This window comes from Desmodus rotundus, chromosome 5 (assembly GCF_022682495.2).
Source record: "Desmodus rotundus isolate HL8 chromosome 5, HLdesRot8A.1, whole genome shotgun sequence".
In the NCBI taxonomy this organism is placed as follows: Eukaryota; Metazoa; Chordata; class Mammalia; order Chiroptera; family Phyllostomidae; genus Desmodus; species Desmodus rotundus.
This window is the reverse complement of record NC_071391.1, coordinates 8,773,213-8,790,359: the sequence shown is the minus strand read 5'-3', so window position 1 is coordinate 8,790,359 and position 17,147 is coordinate 8,773,213. Positions and strand designations below refer to the sequence as shown.

The 17,147-nt window shown below is 40.3% G+C and overlaps 1 protein-coding gene across 1 annotated transcript; it reads left to right on the top strand.

Moving 5' to 3' along the window:
• The first annotated feature begins 3,879 nt into the window (after window positions 1–3,879).
• MS4A2 (membrane spanning 4-domains A2) lies at window positions 3,880–12,781 on the top strand. Its single transcript, XM_024574225.3, has 7 exons — window positions 3,880–4,001; window positions 5,073–5,193; window positions 5,729–5,863; window positions 7,413–7,469; window positions 7,970–8,125; window positions 8,461–8,559; window positions 9,397–12,781. The coding sequence occupies exons 1-7, from the start codon at window positions 3,940–3,942 to the stop codon at window positions 9,490–9,492; spliced, it is 726 nt and encodes a 241-aa protein (XP_024429993.2). The 5' UTR covers window positions 3,880–3,939; the 3' UTR covers window positions 9,493–12,781.
• The last annotated feature ends 4,366 nt before the right edge of the window (window positions 12,782–17,147 follow it).

Sequence of the window (17,147 nt, the reverse complement as noted above, 5' to 3'; positions counted from 1 at the left end):
GAATCAGGCTCACATCCTCATTAAAGTAAATGAGCACAAGGAAATTTGAGCACAAGGAAATTCAGCCTCAGATCTCCGTGAGTTAGAGTTTCAGCCAAGGACTCGAAAGAACGTGAGCCTTGAAGCGCATGCCTACTGTGATGGCACCAATCATGAGAAACATGGACACTTGACTCAACCCTTTCCGTTCTCACTGTAAATTCCATGCTTCTTCAGGCATTCCTGGCTTTGCAACGTCTGTCATCAGCACTCCAAAGTTGTTCCCAGAAAGTGGCTCTTTCTTCTTACCTAACTATGCCATGGTCTTATAAAGTTTAAAGAAGGCAGAGAGAATAATCTCTATCTCATGTATTCTCTCTAACCCCCAACCTCCGTCTACCCAATGAAAAGTTAGATTTTTTTTTTTTACTACAGAAAAATTCTTCTCGACTTTAGGTCAATCAGCATTGCAATCAGCATTGGCAAAAACTGTCAAATGAAAAAAATCAGCATTGTCATTAAGGTAAATTTTAACTATATTTGAGGTAAGGTGGTCAAACCTCAAGATTTTATTTCAATTAGCTGCTGAGATGCATTCACACATATCCTGATACAGAAATAACGGTTTAGATTGAGGGCTTTGAGAGCAAGATCAACATTTATTCTTCAAAGCATGGTGAGAAACTGCACACCAGAGACACAAAGAATAAGGGCTTTAAAGTCTCACAGATACGGGTTCAAATTCCGATACTGTCACTCATAACCTGTGTTAATTTGAGCAAGTTATTTAACTTCTCTGGCCTATTTTTTCTCATCAGTTACTATTTCAACAGTTTTTATGGGGGTGAAATAAAAGTAAAGCAGATGGGAGATAGCACCGCACTCCTTGAAATGATCTTGCTGCTGTTGTTGGTCTTGTTGGTGCTGTTGAGGCTGTGGTGGGATCGTGGGAGGGAAATATTGCATCTACATATTACAGTATCTATAATACTACAATATTTCCCTCCCACAGAAAAGATGGCAGACATCCTCGCTCTTCCACTGTGGCTCTCCCTTCACCCTCCAGCAACTTCAATGGCTTTCTTTTCTTCTGAGATATGCTCAGTCATTTTGAATGCCACAGCCACACAGCACACGTGCTCACTCAATGGTGTCTACCACCCCCACTGACTAGTGAAGTCGTCATTGTTCACGCATGCTCATTCCAGTCCACTCTCCTTGGCCGCCAGGTTATATTGATGTTGCACAAACTGTTCTCATTATATTAACAATGGCTTGACTTTTTCCAGACAGATCTTGTATATATACTATTTTTTTTAGTACATTCAACGATCATTTAGGGAGTGCCTACTATGTGCCATGTACTGCATTAGCAGTTTGGCATACATTAGGGAGTGATTTGGAGCAACTGGGCAGTCTGTATAAATCTTTCTCTTTGCATTTATGAGGTCATATAAATGAAAAGACAAAACTATTCTCTACAAGTTTGGACTCAGCGCTAAGCTTATCGGCGCCACCTGTCTAGTTCTGCGGACAATATTTTTTCATTCCTGTGGAGCATTCGAAGTTTGGTATCAATCTCAGCCTCTCTCAGCCTTGGCATCTTAACCATATTTATTGAATCCATAATTGCCTGTGGGGGGGGTGGGGGGGGAGAGAGAGAGAGAGAGAGAGAGAATTTTCCTTTGGGAGTATCAGAAGACACCTCTTAAGTAATAGTGCACTTTCAATGTGTAACATGCAAATTCATGCCTATTTATTTTGAGTAATTTGAGCATTCAGTTTGAGAAAACAATGGTTCAGATGCAACATGACAGCCAATTTCTTTTGAGTTTGAGGAAAAACCCTTGCTTGTCAGAGAGGAAGCCAGATGGGGAGGTGGATGAAAAGCATGTGCCAATGCGCTGTCAGAAGGAGGAAATGTTTGTGGTGGGAGAGACATGTTAGCTCAATTATCTCTTCCTTTCAGGCAGATGTGTGATTAAAACTCATCTTGATAATTTTGCCCCCACCAAGAGAAAAAGCCATTTTGTCATATGTTTCAGTGTTTGCTGTTGTGAAAGGTGACAGATCATGGCTGTTGAAAGGTGACAGAGCATGGCTGTAAGGACCCACAGTGTGGCTGCAGAAGATGATACGCATCTCAGAAAGCACAGGAAGGGGGTGCTGGTCAAAACTGCGATATGAAACAATTTGGAGATCATAAAGTACGTCTCAGTTTCTGGTTTGCATTTTTCAAGTTTCCACTGAAAATTTTCTTAAAATAACATCATACCCAAACACTGAAGACCATCCTCCATCAGTTTGCTGTCTAAATCTCAAGTCTAATTTCTAATTATTGGCTGCCCACATAATGAACTATTATATACTCCCAGAAAACTCCATAAACAAGCATTTCTTCAGGTCTTTCTCCAACAGAGGTGGTATAATTTCTCTGAGGAAGAGGTAAGGAAGTGAAATCTCCTGAGGCTATGATCTTAAATCCTGGCTCAAATATTCCTTTCTCTGGGAATCTCTTCCTTGAATTCTACATACCCCTTTTCAGGTAGAATTGATATATCACTTGTATGGCCCATCACTTGTCAGCAGCCTCTGACATATTGGTAATATTCTATCATTTATCTTCATTCTATGCTGCTAGATTGTGAGCTGGACAAGGCCTGGGACCCTGGTTCTCATCTGTGCATGCTCAGTGATACCTGCAGTACCTGACATGGTACATTAAGTCCTTTTTGGATGAATGAAGGTGAGTGAGGTTTATTTCTTAATTAAAATAACACATTGGTCAGGCCCAATAATTCTTGAAGACACAGTGGGGAAGATGGCACGTGGGTGAATAAATTTTTATGTCTTCTTGTTCATACAATTATTTTAGTTTCCTAAAGAATGAGGATTTTTATCACACCCCAGAAAAACAATCCAGATGATTAGTGGTACCATTTGTAGTATCTTACAGTTTAATGAAGAGGCATTCGAGGTTATGTCTATACTTAAACTCAAATCAACGTGTCCTAAGTCTGTGTATCTCACCTATAAATTCACTTTGCTATGGTCTAGCTACTTATGCAATCAGAATGAACACAGCAGTTATGCTTTAACCTTCATTGTGGCATACGCTGCTACTGAGACCTACTCATAGGATTTGCCATCAAGTTCAAGTTCATGCCCCTCAGTGTTTTCACTGTCCTGTCCTTGTCATCATGAAAATCAAAGCAACAGACCATCAGTCTAATAATTTAGCAGACAAGGAGTCTTGTGTGTGAAAATGTCTCAGCACTCTATGCATCAGGAATGGCGCACAGTAGTTAGAACTCTTCCCCTCCAGTTTCTGAGACCACCTGTTGCAGAGCGCCATGTATATAGTGTCCAAAAGAGAGGAAGAGAGAGAGAGAGAATAACTATCGAAGTCAGGGATGAATCTGGAGATTCAGAGACTAAGACACACTCCTGCTTGCAAAAAGTGCTTCAGCCTTAGATTAGATTGTGTGTGAATCTCAATATGTCTTAAGTAGGGAAGACAGGCTTTTCAAAGGTATAATTAGAGAAATTCTGGTGTAGAAATAGCTGAACTGGGACACAAGTAGAGAGAGTTCCAAAAGAGAATGACATCCCTTTCTGTTCTGCAGTTCTTCCCCTCACCCTCTCAACTTCCATTAAACTGTTCCATCTTTAGGGTCTGTCCGTCCTGCTGGTCTCAGGAAGAGTTCTCCAGGGGTCTCCCACTAGTTCCTAGTCAGTACACTACTCAGTTTTTCTCCTCAATATAATGAGAAAAACCCTATTGATCTCAATCATCCAGTAAACTTATCTGCCTGACAAGTGTCTTAACTATGAAGATAGCCATCAATGGCGTGAGCCAATCCATCTTAACTGCCCACGAGGAGCAGAACCTGAGAGGAAGCCCACAGGCTTGTTGACAGTAGTTTTCATCGCTGGACAGCTCAGTTAATTAAAAGAAAAATGGACACGGAAAGTAGAAGCAGAGCAACTCTTGCTCTCCCCAGCCCACAGGAGCCTTCCAGGTAGGCACAGGCTATTACTTTTTTCTATGCTCAGTGGGCCAGAGATAGTCACAGTGCTGGGGAAATGTCAATTCATGGGCTCAGTCATGGACTCGTTTGGTTTATTTAATATGTTGATAATATGTTGAGAGTAAGGAAGCTATTTGCTATACTTTACCAGTAGTTCTGTCTGGTTTATGGGGAGGAAGGTTTTTTACTTAGCTTATGAACTGGAAATAGCTTAAGTTTTCTAACAAAAGAAGGTCACATTCTAGGTATGAGGAGGGGAGTTTGTACTAGCAATATAGATCTCTTGCCTCTGTGTCTGATGTGTACTAAGGGAGAGATGCTTTTAAAAATGATCCTGGGCTCCTTCTTGGTTGGTCTTTGTGAACCTCAAGCTGTGGGATTCTGCCCCACTGTTTAGAGGGGAAATGTCTTGGAGTGAAGGCCACTAGAGGTGGATAATTTAGTTTTCCTTTGAATGGCCAACATGAACTCATGTTAAGACTTCCTTTGAACAGTTTTAGGAGAGGCTGAAAACAGCACTTTGTGAATCAATGTCAGATTGAATATTATTGCAAAATGTTAAGTATATTCTAAATCTTTAGAAGGGAGAGTATTTCCAGTTAACCTCCTCTGAGGATGAAAATAGGATTAGAGATTCAACTAACCCTTCAAAGCCATTTCTTTGTGCACCTGAAATGGGGTGTGTCAGTGACAAAATAAATCCCAACACATTTCTATGTTAAAAGGACTGAGAAATACATAGGTAAACCTGTTTGATCATTTTTATTCTCACTCATCAGTACAGATTAATGGGAAGGAACTTGGATTAATTCTTGGATTAATAAGAAGACTTGGCATAGTTTTCATTCTGTTTAGTCTCCTCTAATCACTGACTAGACGGTGATCTTGGCCAGTTACTTGGACACTTTGAGCCTCAGCTTTTTATTCATTTCAATAAAGATTTTAATTGGAAGATTGTTTTGAAAAATAAACAATCAAAACTTCCCTTTTTGGTGAATTTATAACTTTGCACAGGAAGTTAGAACATTTTCTCATGAGTGAATTTCTGTTTCATCTTCACAGAGGGTCTGAAATTGAACTTTCAGAAGCACCTTTCTCTGGTAATATCCTGCTGGAGAAGGATATCTCATTATCACGCCAGACATGGCTGATATTTCTGAAGAGGGAGGTGGAATTCCTGGGGGTAAGTGGGCCTTCTCCAACCTCAATTAAAATAAGGACTGACTCTAGGAAAGAGTATATGGCTGCATCAACAGTGTGCCCACTTGTATTTGTAAGGAGTAAAGAACCCAGTAGATGAAGACTTGATACCAACTGGGCCCTGTTGGGTAGAAAGAAGCATTTCCCCATGAAGATTAGAATGAAAATGACAAATAGGATCGGTCAACTCTGGCCAGCTGCTGGTGGATTAGTGTAATATCTTGCTGTGAGGGATTTATAAACTTTATCTTCTCTTAGATGGAAAGGACAAATATTGATGTCCACCATGACTACCCAAGTGAGGGGACGTGAGAAATATATTGGCCATTCCTGCATCAGGTCATGCCTGTATCAGTTCTTAGCATCGGAGGATACTGGAAATATCACATTTGGACCCTTTCTCAGGACTGCCTACAACACCAAAGCAATTTCTCACACTTGGCTTCAATTGTAATGAAATTTATGCAATCTTGGGAAAATATCTTGTGATTTCACAAAATTTCTGCTTTTTTCTACAGGTAACACAAATTCTGATTGGTTTCATATGTCTTTATTTTGGAACAATTGTCTACCCTGGGATCACAATTTCAGAATTTGAGAAAAATTTTTTTTCATCATTTCAAATAGGCTATCCATTCTGGGGAGCAGTACTTGTGAGTATACGTGTATCCATGGCTGTCTCGGAAATAACACTGCTCGTAGCTCTTCTCTTACCCAGACCAGATCTACCCAATTGTTTGTTTCTAGCATTCATATTATATATGGTAATATATTTATATTATATATTTGCATATGTTTGCATAAAATATGTTTGCAGTTTATAAATCACCGAGATTAATACAAGTTAAATAAATTGCTCAAGGGATCTTTAGCCAATAAAAATAGAACCTAAACTTTCAGAATACAATTTTAGAAAAATGCATCTAAGTCTATTCATCAATAAAGTTATTTTAGTGAAGGGAATGGTGAAGAAACTGCTAATGTGAGGGGAACAAGGTCAAAGTCGATGAACTTCTCTTACACCCTATAAAGTTTTTCAGGTGCTTTCTCATAGAATCTGTTTTAATCATTATACTGCTTAGAAAACTATATGACTAAAGGAGATTACAAAGATATATAGCTTTACTGAGGTGTAATTGACATGCAATAAATTGCATGTAGTTAAAGTGCGTGACTTGATAAATTTTGACCCATGTACACACACATAAAGCATTATCACATTAATGTAATGAACATCCACATGTTTCCTTGTTCCCCTTGGTAATCCCTCCTTCCCTATATTCCCTGTCTTCCCATCCTCCAGCAAACACTGATCTGCTTTCTGTCACTATAGATTAGTTTGTGTTTTCTAGAGTTTAATATAAATAAAATTATACAGTATGTTCTCTATTGTCTGGCTTCCTTCACTCAGAATAATTATTTTCAATGAATCCATGCTATTTTTTTTGTATCCCCATGCCATTCATTCACAGGGTATATTTCAAGTCTAAAGAAAGCAGTCACATTGGTTTGGCACTCTGCTAAAGACTTAGGACCAGATCAGGAGTCTTCTTGAACCTTGGTCGTGTTTCATTTGAAACTTCTCTCTACTGTCTTTTAATTCTAAACACTTAGCTTATTCATGTCTCTCAACTCCTCCTGTAATCTGAATCTTTAAAACGGTTTTGAATGTATGCTATGGATTTACATTTTCACCATGCACATTCTCATAATTACTAAGTATCTATTTGATATATCTTAGTCTCTAGAGATATACATGTCATAAACACACTTCCTGCACAAAGGAGCTGACAGCCTAACACACAGGGTGCTCATACAAACAGCTGCAAGGCAAGGAGAGTAGCGTTACAGCAGAGTCGTGCCCCAGGTGCTGCTGCTCTTGCTGCTCTGAAAGCAACCTGTGGCCTATGAGCGTCAGCATCACCTGAGAGGCCTGGTAGAACAGAAGAATCTCAAGTCCCGTTTAGGACCTACTAAAAACAATCTACATTTTAACAAGACCCTCATAATTCATGTGTACTTTTACTTTTGAGAAGCACTCTCCAGAAACTAAGAATAAGAAAATAGTGAGCTCATGGAAAACCTGAAAGGTTAACTTTATAGAGAATCCACAACTTGACCTTACATTTGGAGAAGGGGAGGTGAAAGGGACATAGAGGAGAGCAGAGACTCACTGTGTTTACCCTTCCTTCCTTTGGACAGTTTGCTATTTCTGGACTTTTGTCAGTCATGTCCGAAAAGAAAAATGCAACATATCTGGTGAGTCACAGTTCTGTCATTCATACTTGAAAAGGTAAGAACAGTCAAATTTTAGGAGTCTTGAGGGAGGCATGTCGTCGTCTCTTATGTTATGAGATAATGTGATTGTTCTTCAGTCTATTTTATGTTGGATATAATCATTAAAATATCAATTGTGTCATTTGAAAATAATAAAATGTAATTACCTGACACTTGTTTAGAAAATACCCTCGCACCAGCCTTATCCTTATAAGTATAGGCATGTGGTCAAGTGATTAATTTTCAATTCAGGAGACTGTTTGAGGAGAGACTCTGGGTGCCCACGTGGGTCTTCCTGAATGTGATCCCAGCAAGAAAGTTATAGATCCTTATTAAATAAATACATTTTCAAGATTTCCCTTTTTAATCTATATTTTGTATAAATGCAGAGTTTACTGGATACGCCCAGCCCTGAAATGCCGATGGCTTAGTTGAATGTGCTGGCAGGTGCAGGAGTGGCTCTAAGGGTTCTTTATCATCAGGTGCAGGGAAGCCTGGGAGCAAACGTGGTCAGCAGCGTAGCTGCAGGAATAGGAATCGTTTTTCTGGTCGCCAACCTGAAGAACACGATGGCTTATCACGACATTTGCAGGGAAGCTTATCAGGATGACTTCTGCTTCATGGTTTTTTTTTCCACTGTAAGTATTTCTTGGGTCCTAATCTAAGTAAGAAGCCCTCATTTTCTTTTCCACGAACACAACCCTTTTTTATTTTGCAATCTCTGTCACGTAATGTGGTATTGTGTAGGCTCATGCACAGAGATGCTGACGGCCTCTTCCCCCCTCCACCCCCAGCTCAATTCTGCAAGGTTGGAATCATCCGCCTTGAGTAACCATCCCCTGGTTTTCTCTGTGTGTGTGTGTCTTTATAGGGACTGATCGTGTGGGGGTGGGTGATATAAGGGAGAGCACCTTGAGGACCTACCTTGTGGCTCTACTTGTCTTTTTGGTTGTTGTTGGTTGTTGTTCAACAGGAAATTGTGGCAATGATCATGTTCCTCACCATTCTGGGATTTGGTGTTGCTGCGTTACTCATAGTCTACAGAGTTGGGGAATTACTCAAAGAAGATAAGGTAGGCAGAGACCTGATACTAAATCCTGAATGGCAGGCTGAAGAATTTGAGCTTACTCGCTAACATATGGCCTAGATATCCTGGAACATTTCTTCCTGAAAAATATTTCTCCAAGTTTCAGTGTTTTGGTGGCCAAATCTCATGTTTTAAAGCACATTTCCCACTCATAAGTAGCACAATAACAGAATATCTCTGTGACTGAGGGTTAGGACAATAGAACCTTCATCATTTTCGAAAATGCAAACATTTTGATAAGTGTTGGGCATGAGATGAATGAGCAAGTAGCATGTGATGGAACCACATGGATACCTGGGCTTATTTTCTATCCCAGAACAGATTTCACCCTCTTGGCTTTTACCTTCATACTTGTTCTGAAGCCTCAGATTTTTTTCCTTTTTAATTCACAACTACCACCTACATTTCCACCTGCCTTGCCCACCCATTGCACCTTTAATGTATTAAAAGAATTGCCAATCCTTGAGGCACACACACTTTCTCAGATCTTCCAGATGAAACACACTCTTCACATCTGTCCACTTGCCTGAAGCATTCAAGCGTGGGTGCCTGGTTTGATCGCTTTCCTCCAAAGACAAGCAAGGCTGCAGATATGCCCACGTTCAGACACACTCACCAACTTGTCATTGGCTGACATACTTTATCTGGGCCCACAGCCAGCCAGTCTGGCTTGGTTGTTTGAAGATGGAGGGAATAATTAGAGTGTAATGGGAGAGAGTGTGAGATTCAGAGACAAAAGGAGCTGCTCTACATCTCTCAAACAAGTCTTCTAGTGGTGGAACGTTCTTGGTGATTGATATTGAATAATTTTTCCCTCACCAGATTCCAGAAGAACGCCTTTATGAAGAATTAAATGTATATTCACCAATTTACAGTGATTTGGAAGGCAAAGAAGAGACATCTCCCACTGATTCATAAGAATCATGTTCAGAACATTCTCATTTGTAACAAAGAGTGTAGAAAGCCAAGATCTTTGTTTAAGAGGCTACTGGCAACATTTCACTTCTCTCTATAATCCTCCAATTTTACATTGTGGTTTCTTCTCCAGATGGCAATATTCTGTTTCTGTTGTTTCTGTACATCTAAGTACCCTGCTGCTCGATTTGTAGGTCTATGATAGACTCCCATTTTTCGTGTTTTCTATTACTATTTTACACCCATCTCTTCTGGGAAATCAACATTTACTCTGTGCCCGTAACTGTGCAAATAGGAAAACTAAGAAGGCTGGTTGAGATTGAGTTAAGCTTTAACAGTTTTAGGTTTGGTTTTCAACCCTTTTTAGCATTCTCAAAAGTGATGGGCATGACACATGTCTCCCACTAGATTGTAAGCATCATTCATCAGACATATCTTGAGAACTAATTAAGTGTTTGAAGTTTTCCACGCCTGCCTCTTTCACATTGTATATCCCAGTGTTTCACCCAGAGTCGGTGCTCAGTGTATTTACGGAGTGGATGGGTAGAGATTCGGGAAGGATATCCTAGCAAGCCAGGCCAGAGATAGAGCAGACGCGGAGAAAGAAATGATTCTGAAGTGAATTTGGAGGTGATAAGGAGATCAAATTGGCGGATTTAAGAACAGAGTAAGGAGGATGCTCAGAGATTTGAATGGAGATTCTGCAAGCACGTATTAAGTATTTTGGTGGATTCATACCGGCTTAGCAATGAATGCTTCCTGCTTATATTTGATCTTATTCTATGGAGAAAACAGCATAGTATGTTAAAAGATCACCAATTTTATACAATGTAGGAAGTTTGTGTTGTAATCTCAGGCCTATTGCTTATTAGTTGAGTGAGTTATGGCAAATAATTTAGCCAGTTACTTAATATGGGTTTCCTCATCTGTAAAATTAAGATATTAGGAATGATTTACCTGCCATCACTAAAGGTCTGTTGTGGAGACACACATACATACATATATGTGTCACACATTAAAAGTGCTCCATAAGAGATTATATAAATTATTTAATTTATATATACATATAAGCAATCTCCAAATCTTAGTCATCACCAATTATATAAAACTTAAGCCCATTTTATCTTAACTTTAGGAGCTTTACTCTGTGGTCCCACTTTACCTTTCTCTTTAATATGCCTTGTGCTTGACCACCTAATATCAGCACCCTGGCTTGACATGTTCTGCCCTCTTTTCTGTACTTGCTTCAATTTTTTCTTTCTCTACCGCCTCTCTTAAATACCACCTCATTCTTTAAGGTATTCTAGCCAACATTGCTCCTCTCTCAAGATGATTACTTTTTCAAGCCAAATATATACACAACCATATAACCTACACCATATATAACTTTTTAAATGCAAATATTTTACTTTTCATTAATGATAATACAGTTTTTTCTAAAGACTCAAAGTCATACGAAGATCTGTGTATTGCCTGAGTCATTGGCACATTCACTGATACAATATTCAATAAACTTTGCAGATTGATGGTGAGATGAACCCGTAAGAAGAAAGACCATTTAAGGAGGAATTTGAAATGAAAGAGGAATAAATTAATGAAAACCTTAGCTAAAATGAAGTCAATGGGCATGAAAGAAATGGTCATATCTAAAACATAGAAAGACCAATCAGTCTTCTTGTTAACAAGTTGAATAAAAGGATAAACTTAGGCAAGCAATTGGTTAGGTAACACATTAAGAGTTTGAGTGTAAGATCAAAGGAGAATATCTGGAAATGTTGACAGAAATGGTAGGGAGTCAGAAATGTGAATTAATGGGGAGGAGTGTAGGTCATTTTTGGGAGGCCAAAAGCAGTGCAGCTGGAGGGAGGGTCTGACGGCATTTACTCCAGCGCTCGGGTACAGATGAAATGTGCTGATGGAGATTCGTGTTGTTACAGGACGGCTCATTATTCAGTGAAGCAGGTTAACACTCTTAAGAGAGCTATTTTAAGATTAAAGTGAAGCCAAGTTAACCTTTGCCTGCCTATAACCAGAGGGAAAGTAGAAGGAAAAAATAACCTAGGGTGGAAGATAGAAGAATTATTCAGAAAAGTGCCTCGTGAAACAGTGGACAGCAGGTAGCCCAAAGTGGAGAGCAATTAAACAAAGAAGGGAAAAGGTAACCATCAGAGACAGGATCTGCAGGTGTGGGCAAGTCTACAGTGATAAGTCAACTCCAGGTAATGCATGGAGATGGGGCAGAGAACAAATGCAAAGGTGCAGAGAAATTTGAAACAGTGTGGCGATGAGGAAATGAATAACATTTACAGAGGCATTTAGAGAGAGAGAACAGGGGTATATGTGGCGTTAGAAGTAAGAGTAGGTTGTGAATACAATGTAGTAAAAGAAGATAAGCAAAATAATTTTGCTGTTAATGCTTTTATTATTAAGAGAAGGAAAAGGAATTTAAATCTTTAGCCGAAGGAGAAGCATCCCTCAGAGGCACTGGAAAATCATGTTGGGGTATTATTCACAATCCATTAATAATTTATTACATTTTATGTATTTAGGATGCCAAAATTAAAAAGAGACAATTAAATGTTAATTTCCCAGACTATAAAAGTGATCACATAGCCACATGATAAGCAATTAAGTGACTTGGTATGCCTAACTAACCTCGGGACCTCAGGGTTTTATTTTCATTTTTCTGAAATAAAACTTTGTTTCTCCAAATTTGACAGCAGAATGAAAATATACCCTTTCACTGTTTAGCTTGATATGCTGTATCTCCATGCTTGATCACCCATAGGTATTTATCATGTCACATCCATGGCGTAGGCATTCACATCCAAACATGAAGCCTGGTCTACCAGGAAGTCTTGCGTTGGATCCAGCTATCATTACAATTGTATAATGTTTTACGCCATGCTTTCTCCCACTCAGTTCATTTTGTAACCACACTGTTGACTGCATTTTCCATGTACACAACATATTTTTTGTCCCAAGACCATTCTGACAGTTGTCCTGTCCCTGCCTGTCTTTTATCATGTGTCCACTTCAGGCAGACACTGAGCATATAACTGCCATGTCCTCTACCCATTCATTCTTCCAAATTACCTTTTGAAAAATTTCAACTTAAAGGTCATATTCTCCATGAACATTGCCGGATGCACTCCTATTCATCCGGCCTTGATTTCTTGCTTCATGACAACCTTACCCCACGAAGTATTGTATTATCATTTATTATTAGTGTACTTGTGATCTCCTTGATGCATCAACTACTAGTGCTTATACAATAAATCGTAACCATTTACCTTGACTTCTTGTCTCTCTTCGCGTGCATAGAAGGGTGAAGGGCTGATGAAGAATACTAGAAGTGAAGCAACAATTCAATGATGCAAAGGACCAAGAACAGTTTCTAGAGTCCCCCCTTTTTAAAATAATCAATGCTTTATCAAATGAGACAGTCTATCAATAACCCCACAGAGAGAAAAACGTTGTAAGGACAGTCATCAGCCATCTCTTGTCAACAAATGGTGGGATGCAGTTGAAAGGACGCTGGACCATGAGTCCCACTTTACAAGTTCATTTGGACTCTAATATATTTGTGAACTTGGAACCGTCTGTTCCCTTTGTGGACCTCAGGTTTTCCATCCGAAAATGAGCTGTTTGGAACAGAGGATTCCCACCCGATCTTTTTGTTTCCACGTCCTGTGCTTGTGAGAATCACAATTGCTAGGTTTGTGGTTGGGGTGGCAACAGCAATCAGAGCCCTTTGTCGTACTGAGTAGCAAGACATCTGGGATGATAACATTTGTTCTGAACCTTCCTGACAAAAGCCAGTTAAAGGGTTCTTTCTGAAAATTATCTTCGAAGTAAAATTTCCCAAATCATTCCTATTGTGTGAGGTATAGCTCTACGTACAAAAATCACTGATAAAATTGGGTACCATATGCATATTTTACTCCATCTTGAGTTGGAGTATTGGGGTATATTTATGTGTACAAGAGTGTGAGAGTTTTTGGTAGTTGCCACCTGTGTTTCCCGAGTATTTCCCTCCACTGGAAAAACATTGCTGACTCCATAGTCAATGGGCTCATTTATGGCTCCTAAAAAGCTTCTATCTGGGAACTCTGCATAGGGTTTTAATGAACAATGTTGGGGAGAAGGGGTCTTGCAAACCTCCAGTCTGAAGCTCCCCATGGGTTAGAAGCACCTGGACTTGCAGTTGATGTTCAAAGTGTGAAGGATGGGACCTGGGAAGGAGTTGGGGGGGAGTCTTGTAGGATTAAGGCCTTAACTTATGGTATTTGACACTATATCTGGGTAGATAGTGTCAGGATTAATTGCTTGGTATCGTTAAAAAACACACATTGTGATAATCAAGTAAAAATTTTATTTTGAAGACAATTACTTGTGGGGAACCATTCCAAGCATGGGAAATGTGGCTCAGCCCCCACTTGGAAAACCAGTGGGGAGCGGGGTTGGCGGGCAGGACCCACGTCCATGGATAAGTTCTCCAGTGGGAAATCAGGCCTGCATTGTACTTAGACTGCTATGAGACTTGCTCTTGCTAAAAAACTCCCTCACCCTGAATTGAGCAAGCAAATGTTTACTGAGTATCTTTATCTTTACAGAATCTGGGTTAGACCCTCCAGGTATGGGGACAAAGCCTTTTCACCATTTCACCATTTACATTGCAAATGTCCTCCTTTGATGTATTCAGTGACATCCTCTCCTGTGTCTGCAAAGATAACCACCCAAAACAAACCTTTGTATAGTAAAGAGGACCTTCTTTGATGTTAAGGGCCTCAAAAACCTATAAAGGAGGGTCACGGCTAGGCTCTTGGCCCTCCCCCCTTGAGAGAGTGGCCGAGGCGCTGAGAGGTGCCCTCCTCTTGAGAGTGGCCGCGCCATCCCTTTTCCCCCATAGGACGTCTGTAGTCCGTGTGTATGTGTATTGGAATACTGCAACCTCAACAGCAGATCTTGCGGGCCAAGATCTGTGTCAATTACTTACATAGTTTCCAAGACTTAATTGTAGGGGCTTATCCACATGCACCAAGAAGTGAAGTATGTGTGATCAGACACTGTACTTTTTTACAGTCCTACTGTAAAACAGCCTGAATGCCACAATAAATCAGTGGATGGCTGTTGTCAACGAAAGGGTACAAGAGAAAGTTGTCTCCTTTACTTCACCGTTATCTACTGAATGAATCACCATTCTGCCTAATTTTACAGGAAATGTCTAGTCAATGGCAATTTACAATTCTGTGCTTTTCTGAAGCCCAAATCTGGCAGATCAAGAGACACCCCCCCCCTCCCAAGCACATATATTCAATGCCAAGAGAAAAATACTATTTAAAAATATTCATTATATAAAAATCTACATTTCAGGGAACTCAAACTTTACCTTCTTGGGTTGGGGTTCTTTGATTGGTCTTCATATATTATCATAAAGACCAAGTAGCTGATAAATATTTCCCCTTTTTCCCCTAAGAAGGCAATAGTTCTTCATATCCAAGGTTAAAAATTGCTTTTACAGGCATGCCAAATTTATTCCTGTCACTCAAAGGGAGGAAAAGCACACTCTAGAAGAAACTAAATGTAATAGTTTTTCAGGCTGCACTCATGTTCAACTTAATATACAATGAGGTCTGTCCAGAAAGTATCCAGCCAAGCACTATGAAAAATAGAGACATTTATTGAAGAAGACACAAGATACAAAAAACATTGTACATAGGACAATGATGTCTCAGTCCCCTTCAAAGTTGGCACCTTGGGACCTCACACAGTTCTCCCAACTGCAGCATGATGCTCCTTCTGCTCTGGTAGCAGAAGCTGCGGGACAAATTTTGCCATGACACGTTTCATGCCCAGATCTTGCTTCAGAATCTTGGACACGGTAATTTTTGGAATCCCCAGGTCAGCTTCTAGTTCTCTCACTGTCAGTTGCTGATCTTTGTTGACTGCAGCCCGTACACATCCAACATTCTCAGGTGTTCTGCTTGCTGCAGACCTTCCAGAACGTGGATCACTTCCAACACATTCTTGACCATCTTTGAAGCATTTGTGCCATGCTTTTATTTGCACTGCACTCATTGCATCATCCCCAAAAACCTTCTGAATCATCTGAATAGTTTCTGCAGAGGAATGTTCAAGCTTAATGCAAAATTGATGCAGATTTGTTGCTCTACTTACTCAGTCATTTTGAATGCAATGGCCAGACAGTACACATGCTCACTCAATGGTATCTACTGTCCCTACTGACTAGTACAGTGAGGTCACCATTGTTTATGCATGCACATTCCAGTACACTCTCCCTGGCTGCCAGGCTGCATTGAGGTCATGCCAACCATTCTCATTACATTAACAATGGTTGGACTTTTGCTGGACAGACTTCATATAGTCTTTCAAATTAATGTTTCAGGATTCTTCAGATATATTCCCAGAAGTGGGATTGCTGGGCCAAAAGACAGTTCAATTTTTAATTTTTTGAGGAAACTCCATACTGTTTTCCACAGTGGCTGCACCAGCCTGCCTTTCCACCAGTTTTATTGCTGGTGTTTACTGGACGTCTGTGTAGGCTGTTGGCTAGAGGCCACTCTCAATTCCTAAAAGCTGTTCACAGTTCCTTGTAACATATGGTTCTTAATAGATGCCTACTTCCTCAAAGCCAACAAGGAAGAGGAAGACACAGATGCTACAACCTTCTGCAATGCAATCATGTAATCACATACACATAATCTCATACATCCTGCCACCTTTGCTGTATTCTATTGATTCAAAGCAAGCTGCAGCCCTGGCTGGTGTGTCTCAGTGGAGTGAGCATTGGCCTGCGAACCAAAGGGTCACTGGTTTGATTCCCAGTCAGGGCACATGCCTGGGCTGTGGGCCAGGTCCCCAGTAGGGGGCATGTGAGAGGCAACCACATTTGATGTTTCTCTACCTCTCTCCCTCATTTCCCCTCTCTCTAAAAATAAATAAATAAAATGCTTTAAAAATAGCAAGCCACAGATCTTGCCTATACCCAAGGGAAGCAATCACACAAGACATGAGTGAGTGCCAAGGGTCAGAAATCATTAGAGGCATCCTAGAGTCTGTCTACTATAGCTATTCAGGAAGGGTAGGTGGTATTGGGTTGACCTCTCCTACTGCAATCCATGTCAAAGAGACTTCTGCTGGGTGGTCTTAACAGCTTACTCCAAATGGACACCAGGTGGAAGCAAGGAGACCTTGAAGCTAGGTATTTTCGCTGGGCCCTCAGGGATGGGCAAAGGAGGAACTCATGAACAACTAGCTGAGTAAGAGCATTAGAATTCTGAGGGAACCATGCCAATGAATTCCAGTGATAGAACCACTGGACACTCAACCCTCACCACCCTGACATCAAGTTGGGAAAGTACCGATGAAGGGAGAAATTTTCTGCTCCTCAGCATTGCTCATTCCTACCCTTCGTTCAGCAAGAATCAGAAATCGCTCTCAGCAAGCTAGCTAGAGAAAAAGGAGAACACTCTTTCCTTCTTCCCATTTTAGACAAGTGTCTTGTCTAAGCAGACCCAAACTGAGGAGAAGAAGACATTTTCACTGTAAATGACAGCTGAGTTTTGATTCTTGAGTAAGACTGTACATTTTAATTACTGCAGTGACTGGAAAACTCTTCACTCACTGTCAGTGAT